The sequence below is a fragment of the Myxocyprinus asiaticus genome, chromosome 6, assembly GCF_019703515.2.
Source record: "Myxocyprinus asiaticus isolate MX2 ecotype Aquarium Trade chromosome 6, UBuf_Myxa_2, whole genome shotgun sequence".
NCBI lineage: Eukaryota > Metazoa > Chordata > Actinopteri > Cypriniformes > Catostomidae > Myxocyprinus > Myxocyprinus asiaticus.
The window spans coordinates 44,177,799-44,201,751 of record NC_059349.1 but is presented as its reverse complement, the minus strand read 5'-3'; the positions used below and the strand labels follow the sequence as shown (position 1 = coordinate 44,201,751).

General features: G+C 37.9%; 1 protein-coding gene across 2 annotated transcripts in view; it reads right to left on the bottom strand.

Moving 5' to 3' along the window:
- LOC127443122 (partitioning defective 3 homolog) overlaps positions 1–23,953 on the bottom strand; it is a 135,884-nt gene that overhangs the window by 49,766 nt on the left and 62,165 nt on the right. For both annotated transcript variants that reach the window (XM_051701645.1, XM_051701646.1), the window contains exons 10-17: positions 20,960–21,099; positions 19,294–19,422; positions 17,192–17,227; positions 15,147–15,335; positions 13,786–13,950; positions 11,833–11,983; positions 4,115–4,295; positions 3,750–3,892 (exon numbers count right to left, since the gene is read on the bottom strand). In XM_051701645.1, the coding sequence (XP_051557605.1) occupies positions 3,750–3,892; positions 4,115–4,295; positions 11,833–11,983; positions 13,786–13,950; positions 15,147–15,335; positions 17,192–17,227; positions 19,294–19,422; positions 20,960–21,099 (1,134 nt within the window). The remainder of the gene's footprint in view (positions 1–3,749; positions 3,893–4,114; positions 4,296–11,832; positions 11,984–13,785; positions 13,951–15,146; positions 15,336–17,191; positions 17,228–19,293; positions 19,423–20,959; positions 21,100–23,953) is intronic.

The window sequence follows — 23,953 nt, the reverse complement described above, 5'->3', positions numbered from 1 at the left end:
AACAGTTTCCATAGTTATTCTGTTGTTTGAGTTATGTTATGCCTTTTCTACATATACAGTGCTGAAGCCAGTCCCTAATTTGGCCCTGTTCCACATGTTTCCACTGGGCTGAAAATCTGGTTTGTTCCCTTAAATCTGCTGATCTCAAAACAAGAACCACTAACGTCAGGCGGGGCAATGGTTTTACCATCATAGTTGAGTTTTCAAAAGAACAAATCGATCTTGCCTAGAAAAATTATAAAAACTTTGAAAACTTTCATTCTAAACAAAATGAAAACGTACAACTTACAAAAACTGAAAAAATATTCTAATGTCATTACAATATTTCTCCAGTCAGTGAAAACGCAGGCTAGTTCTGAAAAAAGTTCTTAGATTCCTCGGCCGAGTACGGGCACTTTCACCAGCATTGCCATCAATTTGGTGGAAAAGGCATAAGGGAGGAGCATCCAGCAGAACTGGATCAGTGAAAACAGTGTTTAGATTAGAAAGCACATGCACAGGGGAGACCAGTGTAGTGTAGACTTTGTGCCAGAGGGGGCAGGAGGAGTTGTGAATGGTGATGTTCAGAATAAGACACACTGATTCTGAAAAGTGTCCTTACAAAAAGAAGAAAACAACTTGAACATTGCATTGGATTTCAAAGTGGAGATTCATCTAGTGGGACTGACCTTTAGGCCCTGTTTACATCTGGTATTAAGATGCATTTTTGGCAATATGATCATACAGTAACTGTACAGGTGAGACTATGGTGGCCCAGGGCTGCACAACCCAACAAAATTAGCAAAGCAAATAAAAGCTGTAAACAGAACGGAAATAAACCACAGGACAACGGAAATAATCTACAACACAACAGAAAAGCAACAACAGAACAGAAATAAACCACAGAAAAACAAAGCCACAACACAAAAGGAAATAATCCACAACACAACAGAAAACAACAACAGAACAGAAATAAACCACAGAACAACAAAATTAAGTTACAACACAACGGAAAAGCCACAACACATAATTTTTCGTAAATAATTGAAAGTGCTGAAATTTGACTTATTCTGTCAAAATGCATTTATTTCCTTCTTAGCACAGAAAACAAAACAACATGAAACAATATAATGCTTTATTACATTTTCTAAACAAAGCCTTCCAGAGTATAAAGATAGAAATGCACTAAAATAGCACTAATTAAAGTAACATATTAAATGTTTCCCAAAGTCGAAGTGGGAGTTTGACTAATTGAAAGAACTAGTCTGCACATAAGTTGCATATTCATTGCAATGTGTATTAAATCTCTTAAACTCTCATCCTCAGCCGGAAGACTGTAGCTATCCGCTTTGTTACAGCAACTGTGAAGCCGTGTTCATGATTCGCATCAGGGCGTCAGCGTCAAGCGCCGCTTTGAACTCCATATAAAAAGCGCTTGCAGACAAAAACATCTCATTCTGCTTTTGGTGATAGTTAAGACATGCCGTGCTTCTGTGGTAATTAAAATGCACTTTACTTAGGCTGAAAAATACTTGATTTCTGTCACAATTTCCATCTAGGCTTGTTTTGGACAATGAATAGTGTTAATAGCTTCTTTCCCCATCACTTTATCACTGACACTGATTCACTGCTGTGTGTGTTGTGGTTCATGCGTCAGTGTGATGACTAGGGATGCACAATAAACTCTCTGAGTGGATTATTTCAACATCTCTGCACCTCGTTACGTTGCTTTAGGGCTGGTTTTAATTCGGGATCATCTGCTGTAAGTAACAACATGCCATTTCCCATATTCTGTTTATGTTTCAAGAGGCAATAAACGAAAACACGACAAACACACGCATGTATGTTATTTGGGGGCGATCATTTTTGTTATTACTTACTGAATCATAAACAGAATCTGGGAAATTGCACATTGTTACTTGCAGCACAGCACTGCAATTAAAACAAGCACCAAAACAACCTAACACGGTTCATAGATCTTGACTAAATTTTCAGAGTGACTCGAGATGGCTAAAACGTTAGTTTGTGAGTGAAACTAATGTGCTTGTTGCATTCTATGAGTTCAGACTTTTCAATCTGAATGATGTTACCTATTCCCATTATGACTGTTGTGTTCACATTTCATAAATGACACAGTGGAACTGTCACAGATGAGCACAGACACAACCGTCTGTAAATGAGATGCGCATAAGCACAAATACATAACACAAACAATCACACAAACCACCGTTGCACACACAGTCTGGCTGCTATCATAGATATTACATCACGTATACAGAAATTAGGGTTTGCATTGTGCGTTTTGTTGTTTAATGTTCTTTACATGCTGTTTACTGCCTCATTTTGGTTTAATGCATTATCACAGCTGTTTGAAGTTCATTATTCTCTCTGTTATCAGTCATCAGGATTATCATAAACACTTGAAAAATTGGGCACCCTACAATTTATGCAAGTGTATATTCATTTATTTCTCATTCAAATCAGCATTCATCTGTAATATAGACACATTTCTGGTATGTTACATCTGCTAAACCTTAAATAGCAGCAAATCCAAATTCCAAGCTTTTAAATTACACATTTTTTAATGAATTATTCATTATATTTTTCAAAACTTTTAATGAATTAGCTAGCAGTTCCAGGTTTAAAATATCAGTTATCGGTATCGGCCACAGTGAGCTGTGAATTATCAGTTATCTGTATAGGATCAGAAATTCCATATCAGTGCATCCCTAGTAATGACTCATCACGTACACATTGCAAAGGTTCCACCCTTCCAAAAAGTGTTTATGCTGGTTTATGCTGTATTAATGGTAAATGCAGAGAACGTTAAACTTTTTAATCTTGACAGCTCTAGTTACAACAGAAAAAACACAACACAATAGAAATAAGCCACAACACAAAATAAACACAATGAAATTAAGCTACAGATTGAACAAAATCATGATCGAGTCAGAACTGCTACACAAATTAAAATGCAGTGTTTAAAAAGATGTATTTTCTGTTAATTTTGTTGCGTTGTGGCTTATTTCTGTTGTGTTGGGGTTTATTTTCATTTTTTTGTGTGGTGCACCCCTAGGCCACCGTATGAGACACATCACCGTTTACCTGATCTTAATATGTGTCTCTTCTAAACACTTGAGTTCTGATTTCAAAAGGAGGCTGTCTGATTTCATGACGATGTACATCAATCACTATGGCAGTGTATTATTGTATGATAATAAAGCGCAGAAAAGGAACGAAAAAAGACGAAAAAGAAACTATTTAAAAAAACGGTGCAGTGTTTCTCCCAATTGTACTTGCATTTAATCACAAACATGACATTTAGCGCAGAATGTTCAATCATTTTAATAGCGTACCTGTACTAACTGAGCGTTGGGTGTATGTGCCTCATATTCGTGTCCCTATGTGTCAATATCAAAAATACTGAAGTAGTACTGTAAAGTTCTTGTGTATGTATATGTATGCTTTTGTTTTTCAGTTGGACATAAATGGCAAATTTTAAACTCTTGTTTTAAACGCAGGAGCGAGCAGGCGGGACTTCCCTGGTGTTTAAACGCATTAGAATGGAAGAGCATATACAAAATAAACCCGAAGAGGTTACATACGTTTTCGACCATATTTGATGACCTCCAAAACTTTTTGGAACCCGTTTATACCCGTCTTTATCGCTGTCCCATTTCAAACCAATCGCCCAAAACGCATCTTAATACCAGGTGTAACTTAGAGTACCTAGGTCTAAGCACTGTGTTAGGATTTGATCTGTAGATTACCTAGATCCATGCTCTTGGACTTGCGGGTCTTGATGATGTCCAGTTGGCTTGCGTCTCCATACTGTTTGGTGCGTTTCTCAGACATGCTTTGCCTGCCAAAACCTTCCCTCTGAAAGGCCCCCTCATCATTAGCACTGGGAGAGCTGAGAGAGTGAGAGATAAATGAAATCACAGCATAGCTTCCAGCTCTTGGCCCTGTTCTAATAACTGAGACTTCTTAACAACCAAAGGAAGGCCATGGACTCAATTACTTCAGGAAGATCGTCAGGAGAGTTTTAGAGTTAAAGCTTAAAATAGAAATGCAGACAATAGGTACTTCCATAAATAAATTGCAATACATTTATAAACTCCATACTTTCATTTACCTAGTGGGAAGCTCTTGGTCCCAGGGTGGCGGCGGTGGATTCTCCACAGCAAAACCCATGTCATCATGAGAGCTGGATGAGGATTCAGACAGGTGGGCGGGGAGAACACGCGGCCTATCGTCTTCGATTATGACCGTGTCATCCTGAGGCATGTTCACCGTTGGCGAGAGCTGATAATAATCTAAGGAAGAAACAGAAAGATAAGACAAGGAATGGGGATAATCAGTTCAAGTTATTTTAAAATCAGGCAAAACAGTTGGTCCTGATCATGGTGGGACTTCATGATGCACAGACGGTAAAAATAAAGAGATGACAGTATTATTTATAATTTATGTAAAAATAAATCAGCTCACACAGAGCAAAGCAGGTAAAAGTCACAGAGTATCCAGAATAGCTGCGAATCATTTGTGCCATACCATACACATAGTGAGATGTACACAAATGAAGGACGTGGCAGAGTCAACTCTCTCTATCTGACAAACACCCACAGTTCTCTTTCTCTCTCTTAGCGTAACTTCTAGGGCAGCCAATTTAATGAGACTTGACACATCATCTTAAAAATGGCCCCTAAGACAGACTGACAAACTTAATTACAAAATGGATTTCAATATATTGACTCCAAAAGAAACTGTTTGTCTACTCAATGCTTTATGCGTCTGCCATAATGATGAAACGTCATTGAATTATCTTCATTAGGGAGTTCCTCAGCAAATGTTGATATTTGTGAGTATTTGCAATTAATTTAATTATGGTAATCAGCATATAATGTAATTCATTTGATTATATTTTTAATCGATTGACAGGCCTAGTAAATTCACATGTAGGCTGGATCAATTTGCACTCACGCTTTTCTGAATCTGTTTTTAAAAGTAGTGAATTTCTTTTAGCCTTTTTTCCTTAATTGTTGACAGAGAGAGGTGTTTGTAAATGTGTTTCAGAGAGAGAATTCTGGTAGCTTGTTTTTGTTTCTGATCTGTTCAAGAATTTTCCACCCGAGACTAAAATAGAGCCCATGAGATACACTGTTTTTTCTGTAAACACTTCAAGTAAAAAAGTGATGGATGAAAACTATCACATAATGGACTCAAGATGTCTATCCACAATATTTTCAGAAACTCCTCTGGATTTGGACAGCTAGCAAGTCATTTGGTTAGATTCTTGTGTTTAATATGGATGGGCTATACCACTTATTTTCTTTTTGATCCAAAACCAATAATATCAAGTCCAATACCGTCGAAACCTATACCAATACCATGAAGGTAAATCAGCTGCAAAACTCGAAAGCTTGTAAATTGGAATTTGAGAACTTGTACAATAAATGTTTGTATTAAGTTGAAATTTACACTCACAGCAACGATGTGAATACTTGTAAAATAAAAATCTGAAGTTGAATGTTGCAATCTGCACTCAGACAATAATAAAAAACTTGTGTTCTGAATTCAAAGTTGTAGACAAATAGTCACAAATGTGTAAAATGACATTCACATAAATGCAACGACAGACACAAACTTGCATTACATATTTACTTTTGTACTTTAATTCACTTTCGCAGTACAATCACAAATCAACAGTTACAACCTCTCAAATCTGGCACTGCAACTTCAAATTTAAGGATTTGTCAGCTGTCTCTGTTGTCATCAAAAATTCAACTCATTTTATCTGGAAAAAATAAAACATTTAGGAACAGTTCTCTGGTGATAATTGAGATTCTTTCTTCACTTGTATACCTATTGGTGCCTAACCTCTATTTAATATTTTCATGGAAATATGGAACTCATGGCATATGCAGCTGTCTGGATTGTCACATCCTATGTAGTTTTACCAAATACAAACATCCTGCAGAAACATTTCTTCAGAGAATTTCTCATTGCCATCCTTTGACATAAAATGTGTGGTCTGTCAGTGCTGAATTCTGCAATTATCAGCTTGATAAAACAGTCTCATTTGATTTGTTACATGATAAACTCATTTAATAGTCAAGTTACTTAACTTATCCTGCCACTGCATCAACCAGCCATTGGTCTTTTTTTGCTACAAAAAACGGTGCTGGCGCAGATGTGTGACATCATCGCATTTTAAGATGATCAGTTTTTATTGGTCCGGCATCAGTTGTTCCAGCTCTTGTGATCGGTCACAACTTCATTGGCCCCGCCCAGCCCAACACCGGTAGCCTTCTCTCTCACATCTGGGTTTACAAGTGCACAAGTAAGTTTTGCTATAAGTTTATCGCAAAAGCAGTTGCAAAAGTCAAGGCGGGACGATTTGAAGTTGCAGTGCCAGATTTGAGAGGTCGTAACTGGCGATTTGTGGTTGTACTGCGAAAGTGAATTAAAGTACAAAAGTAAATATGTAATACAAGTTTGTGTCTGTCGTTGTATTTATGTGAACATCATTTTACACATTTGTGACTATTTTTCTACAACTTTGAATTCAAAACACAGGTTTTTGATTATTGTCTGTGAGTGCAGATTGCAACATTCATCTTAAGTATTCACATTGTTGCTGTGTAAATTTCAACTTACAAATACAAATATTTATTGTACAAGTTCTCATATTCAAATCTAAAAGCTCTCAAGTTTTGCAACTGATTTACGTTCATACAATACCGATGCCACTATTAAACATTTTTTATTATTATTAATATTATGTTTTTGCAATTACTTGGGATAAAATGGGACATTTTTAATATTATTTTTAGTCATTATTCAAGTCATTTATTTTATTTCTTTTTACATTTATGGGACTAAATTATTAGACTTCTGTTATGTTTACACTTACACAACTTAACCATGTTTTAACCATGATATTTAGTTAAGTCTACACACATAAGAAGTTTACATACACTTTAGCCAAATACATTTAAACTTAGTTTTTCACAATTCCTGACATTTAATCGTAGAAAACATTCCCTGTCTTAGGTCAGTTAGGATCATTTCTTTTATTTTAAGAATGTGAAATGTCAGAATTTCAGCTTTTATTTCTTTCATCACATTCCCAGTGGGTCAAAAGTTTACATACACTTTGTTAGTATTTGGTAGCATTGCCTTTAAATTGTTTGTACTTGTGTCAAAATGTTTTGGGTAGCCTTCCACAAGCTTCTCACAATAAGTTTTTTTTGTGAAATTTAAGAATTTTGGCCCATTCCTCCAGACAGAACTGGTGAAACTGAGCCAGGTTTGTAGGCTCCTTGCTCGCACACGCTTTTTCAGTTCTACCCACAAATTTTCTTTCAGATTGAGGTCAGGGCTTTGTGATGGCCACTCCAATACCTTGACTTTGTTGTACTTAAGCTATTTTGCCACAAATTTGGAGGTATGCTTGGGGTCATTGTCCATTTGGAAGACCCATTTGTGACCAAGCTTTAACTTCCTGGCTGATGTCTTGAGATGATGCTCTAATATATTCACATAATTTTCCTTCCTCATGATGCCATCTATTTTGTGAAGTGCACCAGTCCCTCCTGCAGCAAAGCACCCACACAACATGATGCTGCCACCCCCATGCTTCACGGTTGGGATGGTGTTCTTTGGCTTGCAAGCCTCACCTTTTTTCCTCCACACATAACGGTGGTCATTATGGCCAAACACTTTTGTTTCATCAGACCAGAGGACATTTCTCCAAAAAGTACGATCTTTGTCCCCATGTGCTTTTGCGAACTGTAGTCTGGCTTTTTTAATGGCGATTTTGGAGCAGTGGCTACTTCCTTGCTGAGCAGCCTTTCAGGTTATGTCGATATAGGACTTGTTTTACTGTGGATATACATACTTGTCTACCTGTTTCCTCCAGCATCTTCACAAGGTCTTATGCTGTTGTTCTGGGATTGATTTGCACTTTTCACACCAAATTACGTTAATCTCTAGCAGACAGAATGTGTCTCCTTCCTGAGTGGTATGATGGCTGCGTGGTCCCATGGTGTTTATACTTGCGTACTATTGTTTGTACAGATGAACGTGGTTGAGAGCGTTTGGAAATTGCTCCCAAGAATGAACCAGACTTGTGGAGGTCCACAATTTTTTTTTTCTGAGGTCTTGATTGATTTCTTTTGATTTTCCCATGATGTCAAGCAAAGAGGAACTGAGTTTGAAGGTAGGCCTTAAAATACATCCACAAGTATACCTCCAATTGAGTACACCTCCTATCAGAAGCTAATTGGCTAAAGGCTTGACAACATTTTCTGGAATTTTCCAAGCTGCTTAAAGGCATAGTTAATTTAGTGTATGTAAACTTCTGACCCACTGGAACTGTGATATAATCAATTAATAGTGAAACAATCTCTCTGTAAACAATTGTTGGAAAAATTACTTGTGTCATGCACAAAGCAAATGTCCTAAACGACTTGCCAAAACTATAGTTCGCTAATATTAATTTGGGCAGTGGTTAAAAAATGAGTTTTAATGACTTCAACCTAAGTGCATGTAACATCTGACTTCAACTGTAGTTACCATAAAATTAACCATGGTTACTTCCACAATATAATATTACTGTAGTAAAACCATGGTTTCTGGAAAAAAAAAAAAAAAAAAAACATGGTTAATTTTCATATTTTTTTTTATTAACAACAGTTACTGAGCATTATCAATGTTTTAACAACTTTTAATTTAAACAAACTTGTAATAAACGTCACAAACTCAATAAAATAAATGGCACCTTTTGATGTGTTATTTAGCATGAATTAACTCCAGAAGCAGTTTCTCTATTTCTCTATCATTACCTCAGCTAAGCACTGCTCCCTTTTGTTTGAATGAGCACTTTAACAGCGCAAGCGCTTTCTGTTACTGCTTGTGTCTTTCAGCATTTATGCACGTTAAGATAAGCGGAAGAAATAGTTCCCATCCTGTGCAAGTATTTGCTAATATAATCCTTTTTATTTAAATGTAAAGCTTATAATTTTATTGCTCATGTTCATGGTAACAAAATAATAATATCCCTAGTTTAAAAAACAACAACTTTAGAATCAATATCATGTGCATTTATTTATTTATTTGGCAAGTAGTCATGTAATAAGTGGCATAATGAGCAGTGAGACGGTCATTTTCGCAATATAAACACCAACATGACTCCGATGCAAACCGGAGATGGAATTCAGCTGTTTCTTAAGAATCTGCAGCCTATAGGCGCAGTCACACATACCTTCGCACAGCGAAATTCCGTGGGCGAAGATGGCGCAGGAGGACGTTAAGCGCGTGTAAAACCAACAAAAAGCTAATTGCCAAGCAGCCTCTTTTTAATGCAGCAGTTCATACTCTCTGAGACTTAAGCTAAAAAGAAACTTGCCACTAAAATTATATCCTTATCCTTATTCAGTGTAGCTGTGTACGACGCACCATGCACACAGATGTCACTGCCAAATCAAGAAATCTCCTACTGGTCAACATGTAGAATATGCAAAGTTCACCAAACTTGAATTCCACACAAAATCCACAAAGGGAATTTCTTCGCCACTGAACGTCCATCGCGCGATATTCACACTCACACATATTTCCATTGACATCACTGTATTTTGTTGTGTAAAGGTATGTGTGACATCGCCTTATATCTTCAAGAGGTAGGCCGATATATCGGTTTTACCGATTCATCTGTGCCGAAAGTTGCTTTTTGGAATTATCGGTTATCGGCAAAAATCTATGCTGATAGTTTCCAATTTTTCATCATTTCAAAATAAGAATCCCCTATGTGTTTTAAGCTCACTTAAACTTAAAAGTCCTGCATCATGCACCAAATATTCATTTCTCTGTTTATTATTGGGATTTTTATAAAAAAAAAAATAAAATAAAATAAATAAATAAATAAAAAGAAAATGTAAATAGATTTTAAAAACTATCGGCCAATTAATCTGTTATCTGCCTTTGCCACCACCTTAGTTATCATATCAGCAAAATCCACTATCGTCAACCTCTAATAGCTTGTCCCATAATAACAGAATTTAAACTCAAATCAATATCTCAAGTCCATTTCATTATTTATTTGGTAAGTAGCCAATAATATTTTGTGTAAAAAGTGTGATTATCTACTGTCAGCCGGTCATTACTGTAAAAAAAAAAAAAAAAAAAAAACTTTCAGGGTGAATCGGCAAGACCACTATGTCAGGATTTTACGATAATGACTGGCTCCCTGCAGATTGTCCTTTACAAAACATATACCATAACATTACATAACATACAGTAGCATACAGTAATGATTTATAACACAAAAGATTGATTGTTAAAACAGACAACTGACCGATGACTTTTGCCTTTGAATTTGCGACTACTGCCTACCGATATACTGGCCAGGACGGTTAATGCCTATATTTGGCCATTTGGAGATTATCTGCATCAGCTTGAAACTATATATATATATATATATATATATATATACATACACACACACATACACACAAAACATTTTTGGTTGACCACCAAAAGCATACATATAAAGCAATGAAGCTACACATTTTTATGCATTACCAGAAATCGATCCCACGACCTTGGCATTGCCATCGCAATACTTTACCAGCTGAGCTACAGAAACTGATGAAAACCACTGCACCAACCACAATATCCCTCCAAACACAAAAATATGACAAAGAAGCTTTGAACCAAAAACAATTCAAATAGTCTACAGCAACTGCTGCACTGTCTTTATGGAACCTCACTTAGACATAAGATCCACACCCAAACCAACAACCCCAGAAGGGTCAGAGGTTCCCTTTGATAAAGGCCTTTATATTCACTCAAACATTTGCTGGGTAGTGTTTCAATACAGGTCTTTGAATGCATCGACATTAGTAAAATTCTGATCAGAGTGAGTCTGTATCTCTCAGCAGGAGTGCTCACAAAGAGACCAAATCAAAGACTGGCTGTGCTTATGTTTGTAAATGGATGATATGAGCATGACTGTGCATATACTGAGTAAATTGAAAAGCATACTCTTTTGTGTGTGTGTGTGTGTGTGTGTGTGTGTCTGGCACCCTGCTAGGGTGTGCTACTGTCATTTCCCATGAGTGGATTCAGTTCCTGACAGGCAGGTAACAGCTCCGGCTGGGCTCTCACTCACACAGAGAGCTCTCAGTGAACCTACACAACTCTGCATCTGTTTGTCCAGAGTAACACTCATATGTTTTCTGTTAGAGCACATGTTCCTTACAGACTGCAGCCGAGAGATGCCAATTCTACCTCTGAAACCTGATGCTGTGTTCAAATGTGATTGCAGAGAGCATCTGGTAAGTTAACTTCATCCAACTAGAAAAAATATAATGCAAATAATTATTTTCATGCACTACCACCTTATGCTGTTAACAGTTTCCTTCAGACTGTGTATAAACAAGGAAAATAAGGGAAAGTTCAACCAAAAATTTAAATTCATCATTTACCCTCACGTTGTTCCAAACCCGTATGACTTTCCTTCTTCAATGGAACACAAAAGATATTTATGCAGATGTAGCCTCAGCTACCATTCGCTTCTATTGTTTCTTTTTTCCATACAATAGAAGTTAATGGTGACTGAGGCTTGCAATCTGCCTAAAATCTCCTTTTGTGTTCCAAAAAAGAAAGTCAGTCATATGGGTTTGGACCAACATGAGAGTGACTAAATTAGACAGAATTGTGATTTTTTTGGGTGCACTATCGCTTTTTAAGATGCAAAGAACCATTTGCAGAGCACTAACAGGTGATTGGAAGTGTTTTGCTATTGTAACACACAATTTGAGGTCAATTTGTGTTTTCAGTGTTGTAACTCACTCATTTTGCGGTTATTTGTATTGACTTGTGGCCTCAGGTTGTCATCAAGCCCCTCAATGCCGTACAGAGAGTGTGAAATCCGTCGCTCGTGGTCGTCAGGAGACGGGCTCAGTGACCGCTCTAGCCCACGTGGACTGCATTGGCTCTCACCCTGATAAACAAAGGAGGAACATGACGATTTGACCATTTTCTATTAAGCACACTATTGCAGGCTTAATTTCTAAAAATATAAATCAATCAGCTGAATCAGCTGTTAACAGTGGGATATGACTTTCTTCCGTGGAACAAAAAAGACAGAATGCTAGGAACTGATCGCCTCAGTCACCATTCACTTTCATTGCATTTTTTTTTTCCATACAATGAAAGTGAATGGTGACAGATTGTCAATCCTTAACACTCTGCCAGGGGCCTGGGTAGCTCAGCGATTATTGATGCTGACTTCCAACCTTGGAGTCACGAGTTCGAATCCAGGGTGTGCTGAGTGACTCCAGGTCTCCTAAGCAACCAAATTGGCCTAGTTGCTAGGGAGGGTAGAGTCACATGGGGTAACGTCCTCGTGGTTGTGATTAGTGGTTCTCGCTCTCAATGGGGCGCAAGGTAAGTTGGGCATGGATCGCAGAGAGTAGCATGAGCCTCCACATGCGGAGTCTCCGCGGTGTCATGCAAAACGAGCCACGTGTTAAGATGCCTCGGGCTGACAGTCTCAGAAGCGGAGGCAACTGAGACTTGTCCTCCGCCACCCAGATTGAGGTGAGTAACCGCGCCACCACAAGGACCTACTAAGTAGTGGGAATTGGGCATTCCAAATTGGGGAGAAAAGTTGGATAAAAAAAAGGAGAAAAAAAAAAACACTCTGCTTAATGTCTCTTTCTGTTCCACAGGAAGGAAGTCATATGGGTTTAGAACAACATGAGTACAAATTCATTTAAATAAATATGTTTCTTTAATGCTGCTTTCCTACACACACAAGCTGAAGAACGTGTCAGTTGTGCATGAATTTGCTCTGCTGGGCTCATGAGTGCTTTCAAACTTGTTTTGCTCAAATTGGCTGCACACTCGGCATGATTGGAAACTCCTGTAGTTATTTTCTTCCATGATTCTGCTCTGGGTAAGATAGCTATCGTCATCGCCCAAACTTTATATAACAGCCCGGTGACATAAATATGTGCGTGTCAATCACATTTTCCCTTCAGAATTGGCAAAAATATTTCTAGAAGTCCCTTGCGGACAAATTGTCCCTTGTGAAATGCAGTGACCTGATTGTCTGGACTTTAAACACTCTGGGGCGAAACAAGAAAACAGCACACGGCCAACTTAACAGTATATGTGTGTGTGTGTGTGTGTGTGTGTGTGTGTGTGTGTGTGTGTGTGTGTGTGTGTGTGTGTATGTGTGTGTTGAGAATGAAGTAGAGATACTGACACTTTGTTTGTGTCTGAATTCCAGGCAAATTGGTCAACAAATTTAAACTTTTGTATCATGCCAAAATATGCAGGGTTCCCACGATTTTTGACCAATGAACTTCTATGACTTTTTCAGTCATTTGTGTCACTTTACACTAGACAAGAGCAATATATAGCTAATGATGAAATATTGTTAGTGCAGAGAAAAAAATAGAAACATGTATAGTATTATTCACTGTAGAAATTTCCACAGAAATTGACTTGTAAGATTTGACCAATTTCTATTAATTTCCAGGCCTGGAAACCACGATTTAAAATGTTAATTCCTTGATATTTAAAATTTTTCCATGGTCATGTGAACCCTGAATATGACACCAACCAAACATAGAAATGGAACCATTACTGAACAAGGAATGCCAGGGTCATGAGTTTGATTCCCAGGGAACACACAAAAAAAAAATGTATAGCTTAAATGCACTGCAAGTCACTTTGGATAAAAGTGTCTTCAAAATGCATAAATGTAAATATTCTCCATCTCTGTTCTCTCTTTACCCGCTTGTTTATTCTTCTTGCCACGATGAGCTGAATCATCCCTCGCTTGTTCCCTTCTGTTGACATGGACTTGCGCAGTGTTTCCATGGCATCTTGGTTGGTTTTCCCAAACAACGACTCCCCATTGACAGCGATGAGCTGATCATTGACTCGCAGTCTGCCGTCCTACGCCAGAGCATGAGATGATGAGTATTCTTTTGCACAGATCCGAATACACACTAGCGATCAAAATTACATTTACACAGTGCAAATAATCCCAACTGTAAAACAATGGATTATTATAGGCTTATATAAAGAAAACCTAACCTTGTGCGACCCCGAGTCCACATGCGTGGATGGTGTATTTTGGCTTCCATACACGCAACACATAATTTAAATTATTTTAAACTGACTGAATACTGTTCACAACACTCTTTCATTTAGTCATTTAATGGTTAAACATCAGGCGCACCAAGTCATGTGGCACAACATGACTTGGAGCCAACAAAAGTGCCTTTGGTAAGAAACCTCTAAGTTTTTTTTTTTTTTGAAACCTGCTTATTTGTAAAGAGTAGCACCTCTAGTTTTGTTTGATATGCTGCTTTAAAAAGTTTATACATTTTTCACACGTCAGTGAGCTGATAAACATGATGAACACATATGGATTTTGGGACATTATTCCCTCAAAAGTTATAAGAACATGTTTGTTAATTTGAATAACATTCAACATTAACACATCTGTGGGTCATTTTGTATAATTTTAATATTAATTATATATATACGTATATATATACGTATATATATATATATATATATATATATATATATATATATATATATATATATATATATATATATATATATATAGCTAGCATACTATGGCTCTCTATGCAGCTAAGTGCATTCACACCTAAAATCCAACCAAAAGTTCAGTATCAGGCAGCGGATTATGTTTGGACCACTCAACATGTTTGGTAGACATAGCTACTAGTTACAAATTAAAAAGGGTCTCAAGAGGTTAAAGAAATCAACATTGCAATTTTGTTGCCTTTGTTTATTAGCTTTGAGCCATCTATATCCAAGTGTACTCTAAAAGTAACTTTTAAAATATATGCATTTAAAATGTAGTCTTCCTTTTTCAGTAAAATGGACCAAAAATATTGATGACTTCTCTCCTGCTAATGCCACCTGTAACCGTCTAGGAAGTAGCAAACCACGGTTCATGGCAGTGACGTAACTAAAGCCTGTTGGCTATTAAAAAAGGGACAAGCCATTCGATAAATCCCGCCCAAACTTTCAGTTATAATAGGAAATAAATCAAAGAGAACTGGAGTTGTCCAGCCATTAATGGGTCGTCATATAATAAAAAGTGCACGTCTAACCTTGCATGCTGCTCCTCCGTTGATAATAGACTTGACGAAGATGCCCAGGTCAGCGTGGCTCTCCTTTGACCTGTTACCCTTGACACTGACCCCTAAACCTGCCGAGCCAGAGTCACTCAGAGGCACTTCCAAAGTCAGGAACTCACGTGTACCATTTGGGGTTAAGACCAACTCCTCCTCTTCTACCTTCTACAGAGAGACAGAGAGACGTATTACATCTCATCTTTCCAGCATAGACCAGTTTAAGAAGTTTAAAACGTCCATTTGAAAGGAATGACGAAGGTCTAAGGCTGAAAATGGGGAAACGAGGACAGCCTGGAGAGACAAGTTAATTAGAAAAACAGCATAACAACATCTTAACAGACCAGCAGATCTAGGAACTCTAATGGCCTGTCACCTCTTAAACACCACGAATCTCTGCACTAGCACCTTTCAAGTTTTAATTCACTCTCCTGTCTGTCACTGTGTAGCGGACATTTTCACCTGCTTTTGATTGAAATTCAGTTAATGTAAATGAAGGGGGTTTTCTACTTGAAAAATGCAGACGGCCAAACCTCTGCTCTCTAATTCAGACACACAGATAATAAACCCATTATGCCTGATACTCTCCTGACCTCTGCAATGACTCCCTTATGTTAGCAGCTGTCAGTGTGTGAGTGTTTGTGTGGGAGAGATTGAGAGAGAGAAAATAAGAGAGAAAGAGACGTCAGTTTAAACAAGCATTCATTGAGTGACTGCGCTATAAATTGCTCCATCTTTATTGAGCTTTAATCACCTTCACTTGTGTAACAATCTCTGAAACACACACACACACACACACACACACACACGCTCAGAAAAAAATAGATGGCTTTCATTTAGTTCTCTCATGCCTGCAGCTGGTAAAGCAGATCTTATCAGCCGTAAGAGGATAATGCACAAACAACAGTTAAATGGACAGAAAGAGAAAAACAAAAAGAGAGAGAAGCAATACCACTTGTTTAAAGCCCATGAAACGTGCCTGTTATCTGTGTGTGTTTAGTGTAATTCTTCAGAGTTGCCAACTGTAATACTGTTTTCATGTGTTATTGGTATAGCTGTGATCCACACTGTCTATGCATGCACAAAAAGTGATGGTGTAGCAGCATTAAACTGCTATTTGCATTGCTTTCAAACCCGTATGATCTAAAATAACCCCTATTTTAGCGGTGACACCACACCTCCAAAAATGTCACTATATGGCCAAAAGTTTGTGGACACCCCCTTCTAATTAACAAACAAAGTGAGATCCATAAAGAAATGGTTTACTGTGTCTGGCGTGGAAGAAATTAACTGGCCTGCACAAAGCCCAGACCTGAACCCCACTGATCACTTTTGGGGTGAACTGGAACAGCATCTGTAAGTCAGGCCCCATTGACCAACATCAGTTCCTGACCTCACTGATAGTTGTGTCTGAGTGAGAGCAAATACCTGCAGCCGTGTTACTACATACAGTATAGTGGAAAGCCTTCCCAAAAGAGTGGAAGCTGTTATTACAGCAAAGGGGGAAATTGATGCCTAAGGTTTTGAAATCAAATGTTCATCAAGCACATATGGTGTCCACAAACCTTTGACCATATAGTGTTTTTCATGAATATAAAATATGAAAAAAAAAGTCAGACAAGCCGTTTGTGACTTATGCACACACTTTTCTGCCGTGATAAGGGTAGACAGTTACTTTGTGTACATACAGTTTTATTATAACTTTACAAATTTTCAAGGACAACTAATTATTTTCCAGGACATTATGGTAATTGTCCCATTTTTCTTGACTGTAAAACTGCATTACAAAATTCCAGTTTTTCCAGAATGGGTGAGAACCCTGTTTTTGTTTACACTACTGACAAGATCACAGCAACATAAACGATGGGTTTAATAATTCACTAGAGAAAGAAACAGAGACATCATGAAAGAGGGTAAGATTAGTTAAGAAATTGTTCATAATGTCTAGGTTATAGGAAATTAGACACTCACACAAAGTGTAATATGAAGGGGTAGACTAGAATATGTGTTTGTGTAGTCCTTACCCATTCTTGTGTGTTCTGCATTACTGGTTCTGTGTTCTAAAGAGAGTGAGGAAGGAGAATACTGTGGTAATACTGCAGCTAAGAGCCCATGAATGCTTACAAACACACACATGCACACACTGAAACAATTCATGAATTTTAAGATGACACAAACCAATTATTAAATGAAACAAAAACTTAAGAGGAAAACTACTGATGTATACTGAAACCCGAAACGAAAAACATAACTGGGTGACAACAATTCGTCTTTCCACTGTGAAAGCAAACCAGCTGCGTGACACAATGCAGTCAGCCAATCAGAACATATCAGATGCTTAATAGATCAACCTCACTGTTTACAAAAATTTCAGCACATGAGCAGTAAGTGGTGGTAGGAAGCCGGCAAACTGATGCGTAAGATTTTACAGACTAGACGACAAAACGATATTACGACACAGAACCATCATAAATACACAAATATTCTTAGCTATACTATAATTGTAACGATATGAGTTAATAAGGTACCTGAAAAAATGTTTGCTATAAATGTTTGCTGCAAAGGCGTGAGTTGAAAAGATCTCCTCAGTCCAGTCAGCTCTGTTGATGGCCTGAAGCCACAGCCGTCTATGAGAGCCCTCGAAATAATTTTTCAACAACGGAATGCGATAAAAGTTTATGGTTTGCGCACGGTTCCTGCCACCACTTCCGCGTGTGACGCAAGCGGTGATGTTGCCAAAGGATTGGTCTATTTGCAGTTATGTAGAGTTGGATTTTGGACCAATGGAGGCCAATTTCAAAGTGGTTCCATTAACGGTTCCCGAATGTGAGGGCAGTAAATGCAATAAGAATTGTCTTTCTTATTTTCAAATACTTTTTCCTCAAAAGTATTAAAAGAATCATTAATGGAGCCGTAAAGAATCGTTAAGAGGAATCGGAACCAGAGTTGTTAAATTCCTTACGATTCCTATTCATATACCCAGAACGACACCGCAGATATACAGTAGAAACCATGTGGTTTACAAAAAAAAAAATTTTCCACAAATATCCTAACATGGTAAAACAGAATACAATAAAACCGCATTCACAAGTTATTCATTCATTCATTCATAGAGAATGTTCTTGTGCGGTTAGCAAGGTTTTCTAAAAATGCGAGTGCAGCTATCGGTGTCTGCCCATAAAATGCAGCCTTTTCAATAGCATCATCAGCTATTTATTTTCAATGTCAATAACAAATCCATTCATTGACCGCGTTTACTCTAAATCCACACCATTCTTCAACCAATGACTTCTTGCTAAACCTTATTTATGCTCTTTTACAAAAATGAAATATGCATAGTCTACACATCTTTTGTGTTTTGCATAAAATACATGCACATTCTTTTCCTGTTATTCTGCTCACTCTTGCCATTGACCTTGCATTTAAGTATTTTAGTCAAATAATTCGTTTTTATTGATGTCCTCAACAACAGCAGACAAAAGGCTAAAGGATAAATTGCTAAAAAAAAAATGTGGCAAGTTTTAAATATCAGACTGTTGCGGTACTTTCAACCATCTGTATATATATTTAGCTATGTTTTAATCTCTCCTCCTTGCTCCAAAAATGTGCTTGACATATTACATACCATATATGACACCTGTCTGTTATCTCGTAGGTCTTAAAATTAATTTATTTTGAAAACGTGCAGATAGGGCTTTAAATAAATACCTATTCTGTTACAGCAGATATCAAAAATAAAACATTTACATTTCACATACATAACCTAAATAAGATCACAATCTGACTCATATCGGAATATTCTCTCACTCATTTATTTATAAATTCAATCAGTCAGTGACTTGTATTTGCATCACTAAAAATCAAAAACTCAAGTCAGCATGTGCCAGATGAATCAATGATTATTCTCAAAATGCAAACTGCATTAGAGCTTGTGTAGAAAATGTGGAACTATAATAACCTTGACTCAAACACGATGCTTTGATGAAACAAGTGTGGTGAGACTCATCTTTAACGGAGCTGATATGTGATGTAATGAACTTGTCATTGACAGTTTTATGAAGACATGTCATTTTCAGGAGAGAACTGTCACTAGAACACACACAGGCACACACACAAAGTTCCTCACCATCTCTCTGGATAGAATGGTCTCTTCTTGTCTCAGCACCAGCAGACTCACAGTTCCACCCATGGGCGTCGCCCTCAGCAGAGCAACCACCTCCTCCTGACCACGCCCATTTAGATCCACACCATTGACCTGCACCAATCACAAAATCAGACTGAAGTGTGAGCAGTTCTGGAAAGTAATGGATTACATGTAATCTGGATTAAGTAATCAGATACAAAACACACACACAAAAATCATATTAATTCTCATACTTCGATCCATTAAGTAAGTTTTCCCTAATGCATTTAAGCGACATTGTCAAAATGGTAGACGCTTATCCTTCTTAAATGTATGGTGCCCATTAGAGGCCAGGGCAGGAATTTTTCTTAAGATGTGTTACATTCACAAGAGTAGACAGAGATGTAAATTTGAAATAAATTGGGAGCAGCAAAAATATAAATAAACCTTGTGTAAATTGTCATATGAACGTTTAGCTTTATGCTACGCTAAAATGCTATTTCTAGCCATTTTACATGCACCTATTATCATACACGATCATTTTTTTTTATCAAGAAAATCCATTTTAGATCATAAATTCCTTTCTCTAGTAAGACCTTTGATATTAGGGCAAAAATCTTTTTTAACACAAATATTTACCATTTATATTTAAATCAAGAATATCTCAAAATCCTTAAACCGTGTGTATTTTGTACTACTGAACTGGCAGATTTTTTTAATACTCAAAACAAGTGAAAAACTCTACCAGTGCTGAAGAAGTAATCCAAAGTATTTAGATTACTGACCGTGAGTAATCTAACAGAATACATTGCATTTTATAACACGTATTCTGTAATCTGTAGTGAAATACATTTTAAAAGTAACCCTCCCAACCCTGATTATTATAGACTGTAGTACCCATAGTTTTTGGCGGAAATTGTCTTTCTTTAGTAATATTGTAGTAACCATGAATGTTGAAGGCTAACCATATTTTGTTTTTGGCAGAAACCATGGTTTTACTATAGTAATATGAAATATAAGTTAATTAACCATGTTTTTTTGGCAGAAACAATGGTTGTAATATAGTATACTGTATCCATATAGTAACCATGGTTTTACTATAGATGGTTACTAAATGGATACTTTATAACCTCTTATCTTTATAACCATAACCATGGTCATTCATGTGGTTATTATTGGTTTTACTACAAATACCATATTTAAAATGATTAAAATATGGTTATTATAGTAAAACCATGGTAAATTTATTGCGAGGGTATGCAAAACTTATTGCGAGGGAACGCAAACTATTGCGAGGGCATGCAAAACTTATTGCGAGGGCACGCAAAACTATTTCAGAAAAAAAATTCCCACCCTGTCCTCTAAGGGACTCCATACAAATGCATGTGATATCAAATAAACAAGAACTGCATCAGAAGTAATCCAAAAGCAATCAGATTAGATTAATTTAAAATGTAATGAAAGAGTTTACATTACTGGCTACAATTTTAGTCATATCATTTGTAATCAGTAGCAGACTGCAATTCAGAAGTAATCTACCAGCACTGTGACTAATTTTATCAAGAAGCTGTGGAAGCAGAGCTTCGTGAAATAAGTAACACTGTACCTCCCATTAAATGATAATTATTAATCATGAATACAATTCCAACATTAATTGCCTTATTCTTACCTCAAGTAACCTGTCCCCTGCTTTCAGTCGCCCGTCCTGTATGGCTGCTCCTCTTGGGAGGATGTTCTTCACGTAAATAGGGGCACAACCTCCTAAGGGGACATCTCTTGATGTGATGCTGAAACCAAGACCTTCAGGCCCTGTATGTCACATAGAACACACAGTTACAAGACACACAAAACAAGAGCACAGACAAACACACCAATCCTTTTTAACCTGTAAAGTGAAGAAACTGGATACTGCAAGATTAAATAAGTCCACAGATTCAAAGCAGTATAACACATGGTTACTGGAATGGCATAATTTTTGGGACAAATGACAGACCTATTTATTGACATGTCATGAAAAAGCCATTATTGGTATCATGATTTCAGTAACACACAATACATGAGAATAAACAACATAATATTCTCAAATAAGGATAAAAAAATACGGACTGGTGGCTGGTCATTTCAATCAATTTGGCACTACCTGGGAGCATTACTGAACAGAATTAGGGCATGTCTGACTATGTTCATATGCCAATAACTTGTCATGTGGCCACTGATTTGCAAACTGTTTAATCGTCTTCACATTTTTGTCCCATGATTGATATACAGCAAAATGCCCCAAAACTTCATCTCCACTCATAATGTGATGTTCAGCCATCTCTATTGTGAGTCTGTTTTGGAAGTAGACTATAGTATATAGTAGGTCCAATAAAACACTGACAGAATCAGACAGCCATATGGAAATGCATCAAACTGACACTCAGCGCTGCCTAGCAACGCTCTTTGCACCACTGTTCCGTAACCCTGCTGCCACCCCGTGCACCCGCTGTGCCACCTGTCCACTCACAGGTGCCAAGACTTGTGCCAACTACTGTCAAGTCATTTTTATTTGTATAGCACTTTTCATTACACACATCGTTTAAAAGCAGCTTTACAGAAAATCATGCATTAACAGAAAATGAAACTGTAATATCTATTCCCTTTTTCAGGACACTGTATTTTAAAGATAATTTTGTAAAAATCCAAATAACTTTACAGATCTTTATTGTAAAGGGTTTAAACAATGTTTTCCTTGCTTTTTCATTGAACCATAAACAATTAATGAACATGCACCTGTGGAATGGTCGTTAAGACACTAACAGCTTACAGACGGTAGGTCACAGTTATAAAAACTTAGGACACTAAAGAGACCCATCACTGTCTCTGGGGAAAAACACCAAAAGAAAGATGCCCAGGGTCCATGATCATCTGCGTGAACATGCCTTAGCCACGCTGCATGGAGGCATGAGGACTGCAGATGCGGCCAGGGCAATAAATTGCAATGTCCGTACAGTTAGATGCCTAAGACCACACTACAGGGAGACAGGAAGGACAGCTGATTGTCCTTGCAGTGGGAGACCACGTGTAACAATACCTGCACAGGATCGGTACATCTGAATATCACACCTGCAGGACAGGTACAGGATAGCAACAACAACTGCCCGAGTTACACCAGGAACGCACAATCCCTCCATCAGTGCTCAGACTGTCCGCAATAGGCTGAGAGAGGCTGGACTGAGGGCTTGTAGGCCTGTTCTAAGGCAGGTCCTTACCAGACGTCGCCTATGGGCACAAACCCACCTTCGCTGGACCAGACAGGACTGGCAAAAAGTGCTCTTCAGTGACGAATCGCAGTTTTGTCTCACCAGGGGTGATGGTCGGACTCGCATTTATTGTCGAAGGAATGAGCGTTACACAGAGGCCTGCAATCTGGAGCTGGATCGACCGTCATGGTCTGGGGCGGTGTGTCACAGCATCATCGGCTGAGCTTGTTGTCATTGCAGGCAATCTCAACGCTGTGCATCACAGGGGAGACATCCTCCTCCCTCATGTGGTACCCTTCCTGCAGGCTCATCTTGATATGACCCTCCAGCATGACAATGCCACCTGCCATACTGCTCGTTCTGTGCATGATTTCCTGCAAGACAGGAATGTCAGTGTTCTGCCATGGCCAGCGAAGAGCAGGATCTCAATCCCATTGAGCACGTCTTGGACCTGTTGGATCGGAGGGTGAGGGCTAGGACCATTCCCCCCAGAAATGTCCGGGAACTTGCAAGTGCCTTGGTGGAAGAGTTAGGTAACATCTCACAGCAAGAACTGGCAAATCTGGTGCAGTTCATGAGGAGGAGATGCACTAAAGTACTTAATGCAGCTGGTGGCCACACCAGATACTGACTGTTACTTTTGATTTTGAACCCCCCTTTGTTCAGAGACACATTATTCCATTTCTGTTAGTCACATGTCTGTCAAACTTGTTCAGTTTATGTCTAAGTTGTTGAATCTTTTTATGTTCATACAAATATTTACACATGTTAAGTTTGCTGAAAATAAAAGCAGTTGAAAGTGAGAGGACGTTTCTTTTTGCTGAGTTTATAAAGTCTTATATTTAGAACCCCAGTGAGTAAGCCGAAGGTGGCAAGGAACACAAAACTCCATAAAATGTTGGTTAATGGAGAAAAATAACCTTGGGAGAAACCAGGCTCACTGTGGGGGCCAGTTCCCCTCCGGCTAAACAGCATGAATATAAAGCAATATTAGCTATTTATGTGCAGTGCAAGCCATGGTTTAAAATGAGTAAACTAAGTAATTGTTAAGGGCCAGTGTTTATTCAAAGATTTTGTATGAACTGTAAGATTAATGACTAATGTCTTTGAAGTTCATCCTAGATTAACTGCAGAAGTTCACATTGATGCACTGTCCTTTGTTAGTTGGCTGATGAAGGCTTTTGTTGGCAATTAATTGATAGTCTATGTATTCCATTATAAGAGTGTAGTCCATCATTAGCCCAAGGTGATGCAGGCAGAGATAAGTGAGGTGCACTGCAGTTCAACCAGCAGTTAATTTCATTGAGGTCTATCCTTAAGCCAAGGTTCAGGCAGTGGCATATGAAGTATCCCATGTCTTATGGTTGGAGCTGGCATCAGTTCATCCCCTGCTGTCAGTCATCTCAAATCCCACACCTTTA